General features: G+C 42.2%; 1 protein-coding gene across 6 annotated transcripts in view; it reads right to left on the minus strand.

The window, feature by feature from the left end:
- BLTP2 (bridge-like lipid transfer protein family member 2) overlaps positions 1 to 20,490 on the minus strand; it is a 46,683-nt gene that overhangs the window by 7,325 nt on the left and 18,868 nt on the right. For all 6 annotated transcript variants that reach the window (XR_003547351.1, XM_027767104.1, XM_027767105.1 and 3 more), the window contains exons 24-31: positions 18,600 to 18,894; positions 13,732 to 13,889; positions 13,270 to 13,476; positions 5,299 to 5,398; positions 4,010 to 4,192; positions 1,742 to 1,863; positions 905 to 1,060; positions 698 to 819 (exon numbers count right to left, since the gene is read on the minus strand). Coding sequence is in view for 5 of the 6 variants with exons in the window: in XM_027767104.1 (XP_027622905.1) it covers positions 698 to 819; positions 905 to 1,060; positions 1,742 to 1,863; positions 4,010 to 4,192; positions 5,299 to 5,398; positions 13,270 to 13,476; positions 13,732 to 13,889; positions 18,600 to 18,894 (1,343 nt within the window). In the remaining variant the exon portion in view is untranslated. The remainder of the gene's footprint in view (positions 1 to 697; positions 820 to 904; positions 1,061 to 1,741; positions 1,864 to 4,009; positions 4,193 to 5,298; positions 5,399 to 13,269; positions 13,477 to 13,731; positions 13,890 to 18,599; positions 18,895 to 20,490) is intronic.

Genomic DNA, 20,490 nt, shown 5'->3' on the forward strand with positions numbered 1-20,490 from the left:
AGAGAAGAGGATAGAGAAAGATAGCAAGTGAACAATAGAGGGGATGTTAGTGAGAAACAGATATGGTTTATTATCTGTTGATGATGACATGTATAGTATTCTCAACTGGACTGGTCTGGGAAGTATTTCATGATGGGTGAAGTCTTTTAACAAGCAAAATGAGAAATAGTGATTGACTGTTTTAAAAAATTATAATAATAATAATTATTGGGAAATGCATGGAAAAGACATTGAATGATAAAGCGGGGAGATTGATGTCTCTGTATTGACTGACATGCATGGAATTCCCTTTTTAAAAAGCAATGGAAGTCAATGTAAAGTTATATGTAATCCAATGTAATATAAAGAAGATTATGATGATAATATAAATTTAAAAAATTGTTTTATTTATTATTATTACTATTAGTATTTTTAAATTTGCTATAGGGCACATGCACTTGCCAGATAGAGAGAGAGAGATAAAGTGAGAAAGTAAGCTGCCACGTCCAGGACTTGAACTGCAGGTAGCCATATGGGAGTGCAGTGCCTCAAACACCACACCACCTGCTGGCCCCAGCTAGTCCCCAAATTTTTACCACATCTCCAGCAGCCTTTGATAATGCACACTAGACCCAAAGACTGTCAGAACATGAACTAGGAAGAGAAACCACCTCCATCTGGGGTACTGAAAAGGGGCAGGGAAAGAATGCTAGGGTACCTGATAAGGATATTAAGCTCTTCACTTTCCAGCTGCAGGTTGGCCTTTCCCTGGTTTAGCTGCAACTGGAGCTTTTGGTTCAGTTCAAGCAGGTTCTCATTCTTGCTGTCATCCTGCAAAGACTAAGGAGCCAGAATAGAAGAAATTGAGAGGTTCCCCCTTTGACCCAGAAGACCTCCGTGTCCTCAGAAACCCCAGGGTGGCTACCTTCATGACAGAATACATCTGCTTCTCCAGCTGCCGAATCTGAGCCACATGCTGCCGCACGGCCTCCTGCAGGTGCAGTATGCTGCTGCGCTGCTCCTCAGGGTTGCTCGAGATCTCGAGCTGGAACCTGACCCGCTGCTTCTTCTCACTGTGCTCCTAAAGGAGAGAAAGGAAAATCAGTAAGAGTTTTCATCAGACAAGACTTGTTGTAAAGTGAAACAGAGGAAGGGACAAGAAATGGAGATCTCTTCTGAAAAGATAACCTTTATCTGTCACCGTTAGGAGCAAACGTGAGAGATAGGTCAGTGCAGATTTGGCAATGTGGACTGCACAGAGAGCCAGGCCCAGGGGTAAGGATGGAGAAGGAACTGGGGAGCAGCTCCTTTTTTCAGAGGAACTTAAGTGACAGAGTAGGAACGGATCAGGAAAGACAAGCAATAAGCTCTAATCTCAAGGGTGAAGTATGGTTTTTCTCAGTAGAGCCCAAATAAAGCATGAAGTCTGGGGGTTTCTTTTTTTTTTTTTTTTGGAGAGGTTTTTGCAATAGGGCGCGTGCGCTCGCCAGACAGACAAGAGAGAGACAGAGAGACAGAAAGCGAGAAATCACCCCCCCAGGGGGGATGGCCACGCCACAATCCCTTCTCCTCCATTCTCCTCTTGGGATCTTGGGCACACACGCACACGCGCCTGGCGTGAGTTTTAAGTCACTGGGTCCGGGACATGAACTGCGGTCGACTACATGGGAGTCCAGCGACACAGCCATTATGCTAACTGCTGGTCCCAAGTCTGGGGGTTTGTGAGCCAAGCTAACCAGCACTCTGTAAAGGCCTTGCTCACCTTCCGCTTGGGTTCGACATGCAGCAGCAGGTTGTTCACAATGTCCAGGATCATGGCATATTGTGCTGGGTTGGTGGAGATTTCCAGTTCATGATGGATGAGGGTGAAGGTATCCACAGCCCCTAGGTAATCGGTCGCAGATAAATAAAAGGCTCAAGTTTCTCCCTATAAATCTTTTTTTTTTCTTTCTTTCTTTTTGGAGAGGTTTTCGCCATAGGGCGCATATGCTCGCCAGACAGACAGAGAGAGTCAGAGAGACAGAAAGCGAGAAATTACCCCCAGGGGGGATGGCCACGCCACAATCCCTTCTCCTCCATTCTCCTCTTGGGATCTTGGGCACACACGCACATGCACCCAGCGTGAGTTTTAAGCTACTCGGTCCGGGACATGAACCACGGTCAACTACATGGGAGTCCAGCAACATAGCCATTATGCTAACTGCTGGTCTTGTCTCCCTATAAATCTACTCCCTCTCCTAACTCACCCTTATCAGTGAACCCCACAGAAAAGTGATGTGATGTTCATGGGTAAAAACATGTTTGCTTTTTTCAAAATCATAATGTTTATTGGGGCTGGCAGGTGGCATGGTGGTTAAGGGCACTGGACTCCTATATGGCCAACAGCAGTTCAAATCCTGCACATGGCAGTTTGCTTTCTCTCTTTTCTTCTCTCTCTCACTCTGTCCTTCTCTGGTCATTCTGGTCATCCTGCAATGACTAAGGAACCAGAATAGGAGAAATTGAGACATGTACTCTTTTTTTTTTTTCCTTTTTTTTGGGGGGGGAGGAGAGTATTTTTGTTTTGTTTTGTTTTGTTTTGTTTTTTGCTATAAGGCATGTGCGCTCGCCAGACAGAGAGACGGAAAGTGAGAAATCACCCCCTGGGGAGATGGCCACACTGCAATCCCTTCCCCTCTGTTCTCCTCCTGGGGTCTTGGGCACGCATGCACATGCACCCAGCGTGAGTTTTAAGCTACCGGGTCCAGGACACGAACCACGGTAGACTACATGGGAGTCCACCGACATAGCCACAGAAGGCAAGCTGCCAGGTAGGTTCGGGATTCAAACTGCCGTCAGCCATGTGGGAGTCCAGCACCCTTAACCCCTGTGCCACCTGCCAACTCCCAAGACATATACTCTTTTCTTTTTTTTTTTTTTGGAGAGGTTTTTGCTATAGGGTGCGTGCGCTCGCCAGACAGAAAGAAACAGAAAGACAGAAAGCGAGAAATCACCCCCCAGAGGGGATGGCCACACCACAATCCCTTCTCCTCCATTCTCCTCTCGGGATCTTGGGCACGCACGCACATGCGCCCGACGTGAGTTTTAAGCCACCGGGTCCGGGACGCGAACCGCAGTTGACTACGTGGGAGTCCAGCAACATAGCCATTACGCTAACTGCTGGTTCCCGAGACATATACTCTTAAAGGGAACTAGAATGAATGGCATTATTTATGACTTTTAAAAAAGCAAATATCTTTTTTATTTTAGAGAGCTTTTTTTGCTATAGGGTGTATGTGCTTGCCAGAGAGAAAGACAAAAAGCAAGAAATCTCCCCCCAGGGGGGCTGGCCACGCTGCAATCCCTCCTCCTCCATTTTCTTCTCAGGATCTTGGGCACGCATGCACACGCATCCAGCATGAGTTTAAGCTGCCGAGTCCGGGACTTGAACCATGGTCAAATACATGGGAGTCCGGCAACATAACCGTTACGCCAACTGCTGGTCTCACACAGTGGGACTTTTAATAATTTTACTATCTTAAAACCACTATGGAGGGACCAGCAGGTGGCATGGTAGTTAAGGCACTGAACTCCCATATAGCTATCCATGGTTCAAGTCCTGGACTTGGTGGCTTGAAAGCCAGGCGTGCATGTCTAAAATCCTGGGAGGAGATGGAAAAGGGACTGTGGCATAGCTATCCCCTCTGGGGCGTGATGTCTCACTTTCTCCAACAAGCACATGTGCTCTATGGCAAAAACCTTAAAAAACAAACAAACAAAAAAAACCACCAAGGAAATAACTATTTTCATAAGTTCCCTAGTCCGTTCCTAAAAGCCTTTCAGTTCCAGGGGCTGGCAAGTGGCGTGGTGGTTAAAGGTCTGGATTCCCACATGGCTGACTGTGGTTCGAGTCCCAGACCTGACAACTTGCTTTCTCACTTTCTCTCTTTCTCTGTCTTTCTCTGGTCAAATAGAAACAAACAAATGAATAAATAAATAAAGTTAAATGGGATAATTCTTTAAAAAAAAAAAGCCTTTCATTTCCAAATACCTTCCTGCTTCTTTAGGAGATCTTCCTTTTCCTGGTTCTCATGAACCTCAGGTGGCTTAATCTGAGTTGCTAGTTCAGGATCAATGTCATGGCTATAACTAATATAGTACATTCGGCAGTTGCAACGTGAAATGATCCGCTGGACTTGCTGAGCCTGCTGAGCCTCAGGTGGCTGGTTCCTATCTGGGAAGAGATGAGAAAGAGAAGAGAAAGACATTCTCATTAAAGGTATAATGAGAACTTTCCAGCTATGTGTGACGTTTGTAGAACTCTAGAAAGATTGCTTTCCACCTAACTCAAAATGGCCCTACTCCAGCATGTATTGACATTAAGAGTAAGTTAGGAGGGGGCCGGCAGGTGGTGTGGTGGTTAAGGTCCTGGACTCCCACATGGGTGACCATGGTTCAAGTTCTGGACCTGGTGGTTTGCTTTCTCATTTGCCTTCTTTTTCTCTATGTTTCTCTCTGGTCAAATCTAATAATAAATAAAATAAAATAAATAAATAATTCTTTTTATTTATTTATTTTTAATTTACTTATTTCTTTTTTTGGGAGGTTTTTGCTATAGGGCACGTGTGCTCGCCAGAGAGAGACAGAGAGATAGAAAGCAAGAAATCAACCCCAGGAGTGATGGCCACGCTGCAATCTGTTCTCCATTCTCCTCTCGGGATCTTGGGCACACATGCACACGCGCCTGGCGTGAGTTTAAGCCATCGGGTCCGGGACTCGAACCACGGTCGACTACATGGGAGTCCAGTGACATAGCCATTGTGCTAACTGCTGGTCCCAATAATTCTTTTTTTAAAAAAGAATTGTTTAATTTTATTTATTCGTTCATTTGTTTTTTTAAAATTTGACCAGAGAGAGACAGAGAGGGAAAGTGAGAAAACAAGCCACCAGGTCCAGGACTCAAACCGTGGTCAGCCATGTGGGCATGTCCACTTGTTAGGCCCAAATAATTCTTTTTTTTTAAAAAGCATTTCTTTTTTTTTTAATTATTTATTTATTTAGTCATTCATTTATTTTAATTTGACCAGGGAGAGACACAGAGAGAGAGAGAGAGAGCAGGAAAGTGAGAAAGCAAGCTACCAGGTCCGGGACTTGAAATATGGTCTTGAAATGTGGTCGGCCATGTGGAAGTGTCCAGTGCCTTAACCACCACAACATCTGCTGGCCCCCCAATTAATTGTTTTTAACAAAAAGTTTTAAAAAAGAATGTTAGGAAATGAGGGCCCTTAGTGTTGCACATCTGCTCCTAACTATACAATGGGGAGGAAGGGGACAGCTGACCTGTAGTTGTGGTAACCATGCCTCCAACGGCCTGCCCGCTCTCCATCAACTCCTGCACAGAGTCCAGACTACGTTGTCGGTGCTCCTCGATACTCTTCACCTAGAGACAGAGATACAGGCACCTTTAGATCCTGGGGCAAAAATAGCTTGTCCTGGCCAATGAGGTCATAGATCTCCATGTCTCAACTAATTAGACTTACCTAGAAGATCTTGAAGGATCTAGCAAGGAAGAAGACATATATGGCTCTCTCTCTTGCCCCAAACCCCTACATCCTCCACCCAATTAAATTACATAGACACTTTATCAGGCCCTCAGGTCAGAAAAATGAGCTAAGTTAAAATCAAATCTGTCATGGGCAAAAATGTCATTATAAAAATAATGTGCTGGGACCAGCAGGTGGTGTGGTGGATTAAGGGTGCTGGATTCCCACATGGCCAACCATGGTTCAAGTCCCGGACCTGGTGGCTTGCTTTCTCACTTTCCCTTTCCCTTTCTCTCTTTCTCTCTCTCTCTCTCTCTCTCATCAAATAAAAAAGAAACTAATAATAACAAATGGAAATAAATAAATAATTAATTAAAAAAAATAATAATAATCTTGCGCTGGCCCCATGGCCTGGAGGTTAAGGGAACCAGATATCACAAGGTTGGCTATGGTTCACAAGCAGCCCCAGCAGCTTGAAAGATGTTCTGACCAAAATTTCGACAGGATGGAGAAATGGAGGAGAGATTGTGGCATGACTACATCCCACTGTGGGGGTGCTTTCTCCCTCTCCCTGTCTCTCTGGCATGTGTACATGCCCTCTAGCAAAAAAACAAAAACAACAACAAAATCTCCCCACTCATTTGGTATTCATTTAGTTTGTATTTTTTCTGTGTTCTGTCACCAGAAAGACAACCACTCTGATAGTGCTGCCATGGGGAAATGGGACTGAATTTTCTGATTCTCTCTGTCAAGCTGAAGTCAAGAGTAGTTAACAGAATGAGTGATATGGGAAGACCAGAGCAGTACGATCAAGGTTTCAGGATAGCAGATCTACCAATTCACCTAAAAGTATATAGGAAAGTAAGGCCAAAGTCCCTCCATCTAAGTCAAGGAAATTCTACTCTAATACTAATATCACAACTAGAGAGAAAAAAAAAGGGTTTCAAGTACAAAAGAATTGATTAAAAGCAGCAAAGGTTCAGAAAATGCCAGACAGGGAGATCCTGATAGATTATCCTGACCACCTCTGCATGGGTAGTTAACTCCTATACCTACTTCCTAAGACTACTGGTAAAAGGCCCTGATTGCCTGAACCACAACTTAAATATCAGCATGCCTCTTATATTACCAACATCCTGGTTCTTACTTGGCTTGCTATCTGACCTAAATGCTCATTACTGATTATATAATTATACTTGAGTTTTCCTGGACTGAGTCCTAAAGTCTTTCATATAAGAAACACCAGTCAAGGAAGTAGGAAGAAGAATCAGCTTTATCCCCACTGAATAGAATAACCAATGGGGAACCAGCAGGTGGCATGGTGGTTAAGGCACTGGACACTCCCACGTGGGTGGATCTGGTTGGTGGCTTGCTTTCTCATTTTCTCTCTCTCCATGTCTCTCTCTGGTCAAATTAAAGTAAATGAATGAATAAATAAAAATAAATAATTCTTTAAAAAAAAAAAAAAAGAATAGCAAATGGAGCTATCATTTTGATCCTTATCAGATGTACCTACGTCCTGTAACCCTTCTGGGTATGTACCACACCAGCACAATGTATATTTAACATCTGTTAAGGAAGTGATGACAATATACTATATCAGCTAGGTATATCTCAATAACCATTTACTCTCTAATAGTTCTAATAATATCATACCCTACACATTACAGTGTAAATTTAATTTTATCAAGAAGCTATAGGGGGCCAGTAGGTGGCATGATGGTTAAGGCACTAGATTCCCACATGGCAAACTGCGGTTCAAGTCCAGAACCTGGTGGTTTGGTTTCTCACTTTCTTTCTCTTACTTTCGCTGGGGAGCACATGTGCCCTATAGCAAATGAAATAAATAAATAATTCGTTTTTTTAAAAAAAGAGAAAGAAGTTATGGGCTGGCAGGTGGTGTGGTAGGTAAAGGTGCTGGACTCCCACATGGTCAACCACAGTTCAAGTCCTGGACCTGGCGGCTTGCTCTCTCCCTTTCCCTTTCTCTTTCTGTCTCTCTCTGGTTAAATGAAAAAAAATAAATAAATAAAATAACAACAACAAATGGAATTAAATTTTTTTTTTTTTTGGGCGGGGGAGAGGTTTTGCTATAGGGTATGTGCGCTTGCCAGAAAGAGAGACAGAAAGCGAGAAATTACACCCCCAGGAGATGGCCACGCTGCAATCCCTTCTCCCTCATTCTCCTTTCAGGATCTTGGGCATGCACGCACAAGCGTCCAGAGTGAGTTTAAGCCACCGGGTCCAGGACTCGAACTGCAGTCGACTACATGGGAGTCCAGCGACATAGCCATTACGCAACTGCTGATCCCAAATAAATAATTAAAAAAAAAAATGTTTTAAGGCCAGCTCCATGGCCTAGTGGTTAAGGCAGCTGGGTCTCACATGGTATACCATGCAGTTCGAGTACCAGACCTGGCAGCTTGAAAAACACACCAGGTGTGTATGCCAAAAGTCCTAAAAGGAAGGAAAGATGGAGCAGAAGTGACTGCAGTGTGACCATTCTCCACGGGGTATGCCTTTTCCTCTCCCTGTCTATCTCTGGTGAGCACACACTGCCTCTAATCATAAAAATAAAGAAACTGTAAAGGGTTAATCCCATAGCACAATGGTTAAGCGCTGTGCATTGGGAGCCAAATACTTTACGGTTGACCAGAGTTTGAATTCCTGCCCCAGTAGCTTAAGAAACACACCAGATGGATTTTAAATCTGAGGTGTGTCCTCGCGTGTTCAGGGAAGCTATGCTATAAACTCCATCTTCTAGACTTCAGAAATAATAAGACAAGGTAGGGAGACTCTGTCCTCTGTCTGTCTCTCATACGTGCTCTCTCTCTCTTTAAATTTTTAATTTAATTTTATTTATTTTATTTTACTTTTAAATTTTGAAACCACTTCTCCTTACCTCAGGCCTTTTCTTTCTCTAGCTAATTTCAGAAGGCATTTTAAATCTGAGTTATGTCCTGGCATGTTTGTACAGCAGTCACGTGGTTTTCATTTTTTACCTTTAAAAAATTATTTTTGTTCTCTTTTGTGGTCGTTTTTGTCTAGTTTCTTTTTTTTGTTTTTTGTTTTTTTGCCTTTTTTTAACCTTACCTCCCCCTCTGCTCTTCACTCTCCACATACTGAGTATCTATAAGCCTAGGTGCACAGTAGCCAAGCATCTGAATACTTTTAGAGTCAATGAAATCCTCAATACCTAGGACCAGCAGTTGGCATAATGGCTATGTTGCTGGACTCCTATGTAGTCAATCACGATTTGAGTCCCAGACCTGGGGGCTTAAACTCACGCCAGGTGCGTGTGTGTGCATATCCAAGATCCCAAGAGGAGAATGGAAGAGAAGGGATTGCGGTATGGCCAACCCCCCTGGGGGGTGATTTCTCGATTTCTGTCTCTCTGTCTTTCTGGTGAGTGCACACGCCCTATAGCAAAAACTTCGCAAAAAAAAAGAAAAAAAAAATCCTCAATATTTATTGAACCTCCTGCTTTAAGGAAGAAACTTCTTTTTATAAATCTGAACTCATAATCTCTTTCTGTGGATGCCGCACTGCAAAGCACAGTAGAGAAGAGATTTTGTCACAAAATGACCAGAAACCACCACAGAGGCACAAGAAATATGAGAAACCAAGAAAATATCTCTTCCCTAAGGGAAAAGAACAATCCTTCATCATCCACAGACTGTACAGTAGAACTCGTGGAAATGTCTGATAGAGAATTCAGAGTATTCATAGTGACAAAACTAAATGAGATGCAAAAGCTGAGGGACAATGAACTCCAGAAGATGCAGGAAAAAAGAGACAATGAGTTCCAGGAGGTGAGGAAGTTCTTGCATGATCTGAAAGAGGAAATACGTATCATAAAAAAAAAAAAGAATTAAATCTAGAACAACAACAAAAAAACTGAGAAAATAACCCAAAAGAATGAGAATATTATATGAGAAATACCAGACACCATTAATCACCCAAACATCCAGATAACTGGTATCCCAGAAGGTGAAGAAACTAAGTGCATTGATAGTCTATTCCATGAAATCCTGGAAGAAAACTTTCCAAACCTAGAGAGGCATTCAAATATCCAGACCCAAGAAATACAAAGGACCCCTAATAGAATCAACCCTAGAAGATGTTCTCCAAGGCACATCATAGCCAGACTGACAAAATCCACAAACAAGACAAGATACTAAAATTGGCAAGAGAGAAATGTCAGGTTACTTATAAAGGTTATCCAATCAGGCTAACCTCAGACCTCTCATCAGATACAATGCAAGCAAGGAAAGAATGGAAAAATATATTCAAACTGTTAAGTGAAAAACTGTTTCAACCAGAAATACTATACCTGGCAAGACTATCCTTCCTATGAGAAGAAAGGATAAAAACATTCTCAGATAAACAAGGCCTAAAAGAATTTGCCAACACCAGACCTACTCTTTTTTTTTTTTTTTTTTTAATTTTTTATGGAGAGGTTTTTGCTATAGGGCGCATGCGCTCGTCAGACAGACAGAGACAGAGAGACAGAAAACAGGAAATTACTCCCCAGGGGGGATGGTCACGCCGCAATCCCTTCTCCTCCATTCTCCTCTCGGGATCTTGGGCACGCATGCACACGCGCCGGGCGTGAGTTCTAAGCCACCGGGTCCAGGATGCAAATCGCGGTTGACTACGTGGGAGTCCAGCGACATAGCCATTACGCTAACTGCTGGTTCCCATCCAGACCCACTCTTCAGGAAGTTCTGAGAGGAAAAGATCGGATCACAGTAACACCGCAAATTCAACATAAGAGAGATTGAACATGAGACTGAACTTGCAAAATAGAATTTAATGAGTTTTGAGTAAAATATTACTGATTTCTTTTACTATGCTTTGTTTTCCCAATTTAAGGATTTTTGCTTTCTTTTGAGCTGTTGATACGTTCAGCAATTTGTTTAAATATTTTTTCTTCTTGTTTGTTTCTTTAAAGGGCAACAAATCCCTCTAAAATTGGAAAATATTTAGGAGTATTTTTATTTTGTGGCAAAAGGGTTATTTGCAAAAGTTCAGTAATACCTGTTGCACTGAATCAAAAATTAGAAATACTCATTATTGGACAGGGCTTTGACTGGAATGTCATATCTGAAGATCAAACCAGATGGAACTAAGGTGGATCTCACTTAAGCCAACAGAAGCTCTTGGAAAGATGGCCTGGCACCATAAACAGTTTTGCCAGGCAGAGAAGATTAGAGAAGCTATATGAAAGAATTTGTACCATAAGATAACCTGGACTTTTCCAGCCCAGCATTATAATCAGTAGAGATTGAAAAAGAGCGGCCACAACCAGAGGATTATTTTGAGGAAGACATTGAAGGAAGAAAAAGAGACTGATCTTTGCTAGCAGATGGTATATCACAGAATACTTGGCAGGCAGGGCTGAATTGAGGTTTATGTGTGACTTGTGTGCTGGGTGTCTGCTTTTCAACAGTTTGAGTAGCTGTTATCTTTAAAACTCAGTTTTTTTAAATTTTGAAAGTTGTTTATTAACTGTTAAGAACTATAGAGTATGAATAAAATTTTTTTGGTATGTGAAGTAAATGTCTGAGGGAAAATGTAAAACTAAATAAGTAAATGATAAGAAAGAAAGAAAGGAAGGAAGGAAGAAAGAAACACACCAGACATATGTGTGCATGCACTCCTAATCCTGACAGGATGGAGAAATGCAGGAGAAAGGATTGTGACATGACCACGCTCTATTGAGGAGTTCTCTCTCTCTCTGGCAAGTGCACATGCCCTTTGGCAACTAAAAGATAAATAAATAGTGAAAAAAAAAAAAAAGGCTGAAAAGAAAATTGACAACCTAGTAATGTAGTAACAAACCCCTTCCCCAGTCCCTGCCAACTGCTCATAATCTCACAATCTAACAAAATACACTCTTGCCATACACTTAGACTTCCCTATACATAGACTTTTTTAAAAAAAGAATTATTTTATTTAACTTTATTTATTTATTTAAATTTGACCAGAGAGGGACAAAGTGAGAGAGAGAGAGAAAGTGAGAATGCAAGCTAGGTCTGAGACTCGAACCACAGTCGGCCATGTGGGAGTTCAGTGCCTTTGACAACTATGTCACCTGCCAGCCCCAACATAGACTTTTTCAAAAAAGATTTATTTATTTATTTAATTCCATATGTCATCATTATTTGATGAGAGAGAAAGGGAAAGCAAAAAAGCAAGGTGCCAGGTCCGGGACTCAAACTGCAGTCAGTCATATGGGAATCCAGTGCCTTTATCTACCATGCCACCTGCCATCCCTGACACAGACTTTTAAAATAAAACTACTTTCCATGTGAATAAACCTGTATCTTTTTTCAAAGTAATCTTTTGAGCCTTTTGAGAGTCTAATGAGGATGAAGTATTAATTCCATTTTACAAACAAAAGTGACGTGTTCAAGGGCTCATGGTTACTCTAACACAAAGCTGTCATCAGAACTCACATGACTAACTCTCAGACAATTAGTCTTTTATTCAACCCTGCCTTGCTGAAACAATTGATCAGTCATATTCATTAGAGAGGTCAAAGGGCAGGTAGAGTGCTTATCAAAAATTCTTAGATTTCCTGCCTATTTTTTTAGATGCCTGTTGGATATCTTCAAGAGTGAACATACGGTCTGGCCTCATAGTACAGTGATGAGGCACTGTGCATAGAAATCTGAAAAACACATGGCCAACTATGTTTAAGATCCTAGACCCAACAGCTTGAAAAAAACACCTGGCACATACGCATATATGACCCAAATCCTGAAGAAATGGAAAAATGGAAGAATAAAGGATTATGGCACCAGGCCCCACTGAGGGGTTCTCTCTCTCTCTCCTTTCCCGTGCCTCCCACCTCTGTAAGCACACCCTCTGGCAACTGAAAAATAAACAGTTTAAAAAAAAAGAAATAAGCCAGCTATGTGGCATAGTGGTTAAGCAACTGGATCCCACATGGCTGGCTGTCTTCTGGTTCTAGTCCTAGACCCGGCAGTTTGAGAAACACACCACGCACATGTGCATCAGTGCCCAAAATTCTGAGAAGAGAATGGAGAAGAGACTGCAGCAAGGCCATCCCCCATGGTGGTGCTTTCTCACTTTCTCTCTCTCTTTCCCCAGCAAGTGCATACACTCTATAGCAAAAAAAAAAAAAAAAAGTGGTACCAGCAGGTGACATAGTGGTTAAGGTTCTGGACTCCCAAATGCATACATGCACAATCTTGCTTTTTGTCCATCTTGTGCACACACCCTTATAACAAAAATCTCTCTCTCTAAAAAAAGTAAAACAGCTCCAGACCAATTTAAAAAAAAATTTGCCAGAGGGTGCCTGCTGGAGATAGACAGGGAGAGCAAGAGAGAGAGAGAGAGAGAGGGATGGAGGAAGGAAGAGAGGAAAGGAAAGTGAAATAGCACTCCCCATGGGGTTGATTACACTGCAATCCCTTCTCCATTCTCCTCTCAGTATTTTGGGCATACACACATGTACTTGACATGTTTATCAAGCCACCAGGCCCAGGACTTAAACTGTGCAGTCAGCATGTGGGATCCAGCTGCCTTAACCACCAGACCACCAGCTGGCCCTCCAGCCCATTTTATTCTAGTGCTGAGAAATGACACTTTTTCCTGCAAAGAAATAGAATACCATGAGATTAAAAAGAAAAGTATTATTCTGCTAAGGTACTATCAAGAATCTTCTAGGCATTCTAGTGCAAAGGGCAACTATGAAAAACTAGTGATAAAACTGGCCTTCTCAGCCCTGCTAACTAACCTCTAACCAGAGCTCTCGGCCATCCTGCTCAGTGGGGCTGCTTTCAGTGGTGGCAAAGTACTGCATACCATCCAGTAGGCAAGTCCAGGATGTCTTTTGCTTCAATGTGTCACCATACCATGCTGGATGGTGTTGGCACTGCAGCAGCTGAGCTTTGGCAGCTGACACGATAACACAGCCTTCTGTCTCTGCTCCACGAAGAACCATCTATGCCAGAGACAGAAGCGGAGTTAAGTCACCAAGGAAGATGAGAAGATTGTTGAGAACATTGTACCAACCACTAAACTGGGTCTAATTCTAGCTTACTGCGTAAATTTTACTGACTTTTAGACATGGCAATGATTATCCATGATACTTGCAGGAAGGAAAAAAATTCTGGAGCTCTATTCACCAAGTGGGGGAAGGTAACAATATGATTATGACCTAGTTCAATGTTGGGATATTTTTGTAAAGAGAAGGTACCTGGCAGTTGACCAGCTCAATAAGGCAGTTTCGGTTGTATATGTCATCTGTCTGGCAGGCAGCAATGCCACACAACTGGTCATTCATACCTGACTCCTCTTCTGTGAACACTACAAACCTATCTGTCTCTTCAATCAGTTTCTGCAACATGTAAGCACCTGGAAGAGAAATAGGACGTGGGGAAAGGTCACAGTCTTGAGGAGAAAAAGAGCACATCTAAGGCCAAATTGATCTTCCTTCAATTTCTCTGGGTAGGTAAGGGTGAGAACACATCCTCCCCAACCTAGAACTCTAGCCCAGTCCACCCCACCTCCTTGACCCTTAAGGGCAAAATAAGAGTTGTCATTTCATTTCTCCCTCGATTTTAATAACAGACTTCCAGGGCCAGCAGGTGGATAGTAGTTAAGATGCTGGATGCCCACATGGTCAACTGCAGTTCGAGTCCTGTACCCAGCAGCTTGAAATTCACGCCACGCACATGTGTGTATGCATGCCCAAGATCCCGAGAGGAGAATGGAAGAGAAGAGAATGCAGTGTGCCCATCTCCTCCGGGGGGTGATTTCTCGCTCTCGCTCTCTCTCTCTCTCTGTCTTTCTGACAAGCACACATGCCCTGTAGTAAAAATCTCTCTTAAAAAAAAATATCCACTCTTGGCATGTTCCTTTCTCTTTCCCATTCTTTCTCTTAATAAGTTTGTCTAGCAGAGTGATTCAGAGAACAGTCTCCAGGACCTGTATGGGAAGGCTCTGGGTTCACTTCCTAGGATTTCTCAGTATTCTCTGAACACCCATGTGCAAGCCCATGGCCTGGGCAAGTTAAGATGGGGATAAATTACAGCATAATGACCCTGCTGGGGGCACCTTCCCCTCTTTAATGGAAGAAAATAATGAAACTTAAAAAATAGGAGCCAGGGGTCACAGGCGGTATGATGATTAAAGTGCTGGACTCCCACATGGCCGACCACGGTTAAAGTCCTGGACCTGGTGGCTTGTTTTCCCACTTTGCCCTTTCTCTCTGCCTCTCTTGGGTCAAATTAAAAAAAAATAACAACAAATAAAATAATAAGAAAAAAAATAGGGGCCAGTAAGTGGCATGGTGACTAAGGCACTGGACTCCCACATGGGAGTCCGCAGTTCTAGTTCCAGACCTGGTGACTTGTTTTCTCACTTTCCTCCTCTCTCTCTGGTGAGCACATGTACCTATAGCAAACTTAAATAATAACAATAACAATAATATTAGTAGTAGTAGTAAATAAAATCAATAAATTAAAGAAAAAGAAAAGAACGGTCTTCAAAATCAGACTAGCTATGTTCAAGATGCTATCACTCTTCCTTTCTCTGCCATTGTGGTGTGTGCGGTCCACTTGGTTCTTTGCCATGTCTTCTCACAAGACTTTCAGAATCAAGCGGTTTCTGGCCAAAAAAACAGAAGCGAAATCGTCCTATTCCCTGGTGGATTAGAATGAAAACTGGCAATAAAATCAGATACAACTCCAAGAGGAGACACTGGAGAACCAAGCTGGGTCCATGAGGTACTGGACAGGAGATGGCCCACATATTTATACTGTACCAAGGTCACTATGGTCTTGCCACAATAAGCTGAAAATAGTCACCACTGCCTGGACACTTGGGGGTGTTTTATTGGAAAAAAAATGATGCTTCACTTTGCTACTAAGTTCTGCATTGGTAGGTTGGTTCAGTAATAAATATGTGGAACTTTTTTTCTTTTTCTTTTTTTTTTTTTAAAAAAAAGATGCTGTCTCTAGGGATTGGCACCTGGTGTGTATAGAAGTGCTGGATTCCCACAGAGCCAACTGCGGTTCAAGTCCCGGACCTGACAGCTTGCTTTCTCGCTTTCCCTTTCTCTCTGTCTCTCCCTGGTCAAATTAAAAATAATAATAATAATAATAATTAATAAAAACAACAAATGAAACTAGCTAACTAAATTAATGCTTTATAAATAAATAAATAAGATGCTATCTCTACAACATACTCAATTGTTACCTTGGGGGTTTATTTTAACCTGTGCCTCAGTTTCCTTGTCTGTAAAATAACAGTAACTATCTCATAATGTTGTTGTAAAAATGTAATGGATACAGAAAAATATTCTGCATAGTACTTACCACACTGTAAATAACTATTACAATCTCCTTGGGCTAACTCTTAGCTCTATGCTGAAACTCTCAGTATCTTTAGCCCTAAATTTTGTGTGTGTGTAGAGGTTTTTGCTATAGGGCGTGTGAGCTTGCCAGAAATACAGAGAGAGACAGAGATAGAAAGCAAGAAATCACCTCCCAGGGGGATGGCCATGCCGCAATCCCTTCTCCTCCATTCTCTTCTCGGGATTTTGGACACACACGCACACGTGCCCGGCATGAGTTTAAGCCACAGGGTCCGGGACTCGAACCGCGGCTGGCTACATGGGAATTCAGCAACACAGCCATTACGCTAACTACTGGTCCCTAGCCCTAAATTTTTAGATTCTCATTTCTGCCTGTTTGTTAGATATTACCTAGCTGTCCTACCAGCATCACAAAATCAGCATGTCCAAATCTGAACTCAATCCTATACCTCCCAGAATCTGTTTAGCCTTTGGTTCTCCTATTTCTGATATTACTGTTACCATGTCAGTCACCAGACTCAAACCCGTAGTTTTTATCATTTTGTTTTAACTCTTCCATCTTACCAGTGGCCACATCTCATATATGCACAATATCGTATCTATCTAATCATCTCAATTCCCACTGCTACCACTAGCTAGTCCTAGTCCTCTGTGCCTCTTACTGAGACACCTTAGTAGTTCCCTAACTTGTTTCCCTACCTCCAGTTTCCTCCAGTCATCCTGCACACTACTACCAGACGTATCTTCCTAAAATCTAAGAACACATTCCTATTCAAAAAGCTTCAGTAATCCACCATTACCTGCTAAAGAAGAGCCAGAACCTCCTTAGCCTTGTATGAAAGGTCTTTGACAGTATACCTCCAGCTTTCATTTCAGCCTCTTGTCTCACTCCTCTCCTCTAGTCGCTCCCTATTGATCAAGAGGTTGCTGACTCTCCTTTGAACATGGTAGGCTTCCCAACTCCACTCCTACTCAGGTTATCCCATCTGCCTTGACTGTTCTTCCTCCCCATTTCCACATATTCAAACCATACTAAGCCTTCAAGTTCTAACTCGAAAGCTACTTCCTTAATAAATCCTTCCCTGATCACATTTCCTCCTTCACTCCAGTGAGGAGCAACTCTCATATTCTTTTCTCTCTTAAAGCATTTATCACGCTTTACCTTGTTCTCAAACTCACCATGAACTTGCATCCCTCCTTGTTACTCCATTCCCTCTCCTTAAAATGCACTCTCTTCTTGCCTTGTCTGTCAAACTCTTACTCATCTTTCAAGACCCATCTCTATTATCTTCTCTAGGAAGCCTTTCTAGACTTCTTTACACTGATTTAAATACTTGCTTCTGTGGGCTTTCATGGTATTCTCAAATATTATCTTATTTATTTATTTATTTATTTATTTATTTTTGGCTTTTGCCATAGGGCACATGTGCTCACTGGAGAGAGAAAGAGAGAGCGGGAAAGTGAGAAATCACCCCCTCAGAAGAATGGCCATCGCACACACCCTATAGCAAAAAAAAAAACCTCTCCGAAAAAAAAAAAAAAAAAAAAGAAGGATGGCCATGTCACAGTCCCATCTCTTCCATTCTCCCCTTGGAATTTTGGGTAAACATGCACACACCTAGGATGATTTTTTTTTTTTTGGAGAGGTTTTCGCTATAGGGTGCATGCGTTTGCCAGACAGAGAGAGACATAGAGACAGAAAGCAAGAATCCCCCCCCCAGAGGGGATGGTCCCTTCTCCTCCATTCTCCTCTCGGGATCTTGGGCACGCACGCACACACGCCCGGTGTGAGTTTTAAGCCACCAGGTCCGGGACGTGAACCGTGGTCGACTACGTGGGATTCCAGTGACACAGTCATTACGCTAACTGCTAGTTCCCTAGCATGATTTTTTAAGCTGCCAGGTCAGGGACTCAAACTGCAGTTGGCCATGTGGAAATCCAGCACCTTAACCACCACACCGCCTGCTGGTCCCTCAAATATTCTTACAAAGCATTTTCATAATGAATTGTAATTTATATGTCTCTCTCCCCACTGGCTTTTGAGCTTCCCCTCATCTTTGTGTCTCAATATCTAAAGTCATGTCCAATATATTTTTTTAAAAGAATTATCTTATTTAACTTTACTTATATATATATATATATATATTTTTTTGACCAGAGAAGGACAGAGCGAGAAAGAAAGAGAGGGAAAGTGAGAAAACAAGCCACTAGGTCCAGGACTTCAACCATGGCCATGTGGGAGTTCAGCACCCTTAACCACCAAGTCACCTGCTGGCCTCATGTCCAATATATTATTAACCCACAATAAAGTTAAAACGAATCTATAAATGAATGAATGAGTGAATGAGTGAATGAATGAACTAATTTTAGCTCATCTGGAGATGATAAACTTGTTAAGGTACAAACAATGTCTCACATGGTATTTTCCTCACTTAACCCAGTGCAATGTTTTATGTCTGTTAAGTACATAATATCTGTTGATGAAACAAATTAATCCTTCAAAACACACAATTCTCTAATCCTTTGCTTCTTTCCCTCATTCATCCTACTTTAGCCCCATCACTCCTGATCCTCTTCTCCTGGCCTGGGGACTAGACCCCATAATGCTCCCACATCATCACTATGAGACTCAGATGGCCTAATATGGAAAGATAATACTTCCACATCTCTACATCTAGGTGGAACAAACTGCAATTCTGTGTCCATATTCTAAAACCCAAACCCATTGCCTTGTTTCCCCAGCTTACCTCCTGATGACCCCTTATCTGGCCGTCCAGTGAAACTAGGAGTGTGGACATGAGGTGGGGATGGGGCACTAGCCAGGGCACCCCGCTTTGGCTTTTTGGCTGTCATCTGGGGATCAATCTTTAACCCCTTCAGGGCCTCAGTAGAGAGATTACGTTTGAGTACAGCTGCCTTTTTGTAGCCATCATATAATCCAAAGGCAATGTCCCGATTGGTGGTTGTCCAGGAAATCCGTAAATCTACCAAGTGCAGCTGATGTGTATGAAAAGCTGGATCCCCATTTCGTGTAGAAAGCTCCTAAGAAACATGAAAAGGACTTCAGAGTAGCAAGGAAATTCCCCCTGATGCTCCTGGACCAGAAATGTAGATATAAGAGAACAAGCTTGCTGAATACGAATCTGTTCTGGGGTCAGCAGGTGGCATGGTGGTTAAGGTGCTGGACTCCCACATGGCTGACCACAGTCTAAAATCTTGGACCTGGTGACTTGCTTTCTCTCTCTCTCTCTCATGAGTGCACATGCCCTGCAGCAAAACTTAAAAATAATATAATTAAAAAAAAAAAAAAAAGACTCAAGGGACCAGCAGGTAGCATGGTAATTAAGGCGCTGGATATTCCTACATGGCCAAGCACAGTTTGAGTCCTGGATCTGGTGACTTGCTTTCTCACTTTCCCTGTCTTTCTCTGTGTCTCCCTGTGGTCAAATTAAAATAAATTAATAAATAACATTTTAAAAAAAATCGATTCCAAGACAGAAGGACCCTGAAGAAAAACTAAGTGGTCTTAGTTTGTACACTATATTACATTCTAACTATATCCACTGTATTTTAAAGGACTCAGATAATTTCAGCTTAAAAATCTTTCCTTAATGAGGGGCTGGCAGGTGGCATGGTGGTTAAGGGTGCTGAACTCCTACATGGCCAGTTGTAGTTTGAGTCCCAGACCTGGGGTTTGCTTTCTCACTTTCCTTCTCTCTTTCTCCCTCTCTCTCTCTCACTTTGTCCCTCTCTGGTCAAATTAAAATAAATAAATAAATAAAGTTAAATAAAATATTTTTTAAAAAGATTTATTTAATTCCATTTGTTATTGTTGTTGTTGTTGTTGTTATTATTTTCCAGAGAGAAAGGGAAAGCGAGAAAGTAAGCCTCCAGATCTGGGACTTGAACTGCAGCTGGCCATGTGGGAATCCAGCACCTTTAACTACCACACCGCCTGCTGGCCCCATTAAATAAAATAATTCTTTAAAAATAAAATCTTTCCTTGGGCCAGAAGCTGGCATGGTGGTTGGAGGCACCGGACTCCCACATGGCCGACCACAGTTCGATCCTCTCTCTCACTCTGTCCCTCTCTGGTCAAATTAAAATAAAGTTAAAAAAAAAAAACTTATTTTTTAATTTCATTTTATTTTATACATTCAATCACATTATTTGGCTTACAAAATGAATAATTCAACAGGTGAACAATTCTCCCTAGTACAGTTGATAAAACTATAAAATATCTTGGGACCAAGCAGTTAGCGTAATGGCTATGTCGCTGTACTCCCATGTAGTCGACCACGGTTCGAGTTCTGGACCCAGCAGCTTAAACTCATGCCGGATGAGTGTGCGTGTGTGCCCAAGATCCTGAGAGGAGAATGGAGAAGAGATTGCAGCGTGGCCATCCCCCGGTGGGGTGATTTCTCACTTTCTGTCTCTGTCTTTCTGGTGAGCGCATGTGCCCCCCCATAGCAAAAACCTCTTAAAAAAAAAAAAAACTATAAAATATCTTCAACAGATAATACCACATTTCTTTGTCCCATTAATGCTTTGCCTTCCTATTTTTTTTTTTTTTAATCTTTCCTTGGACCAGCAGGTGGCATAATGGTTAAGGCACTGGACACTCCCACATGGCCAACC

Source organism: Tupaia chinensis, unplaced genomic scaffold (genome assembly GCF_000334495.1).
Source record: "Tupaia chinensis unplaced genomic scaffold, TupChi_1.0 Scaffold143921_1, whole genome shotgun sequence".
NCBI lineage: Eukaryota > Metazoa > Chordata > Mammalia > Scandentia > Tupaiidae > Tupaia > Tupaia belangeri.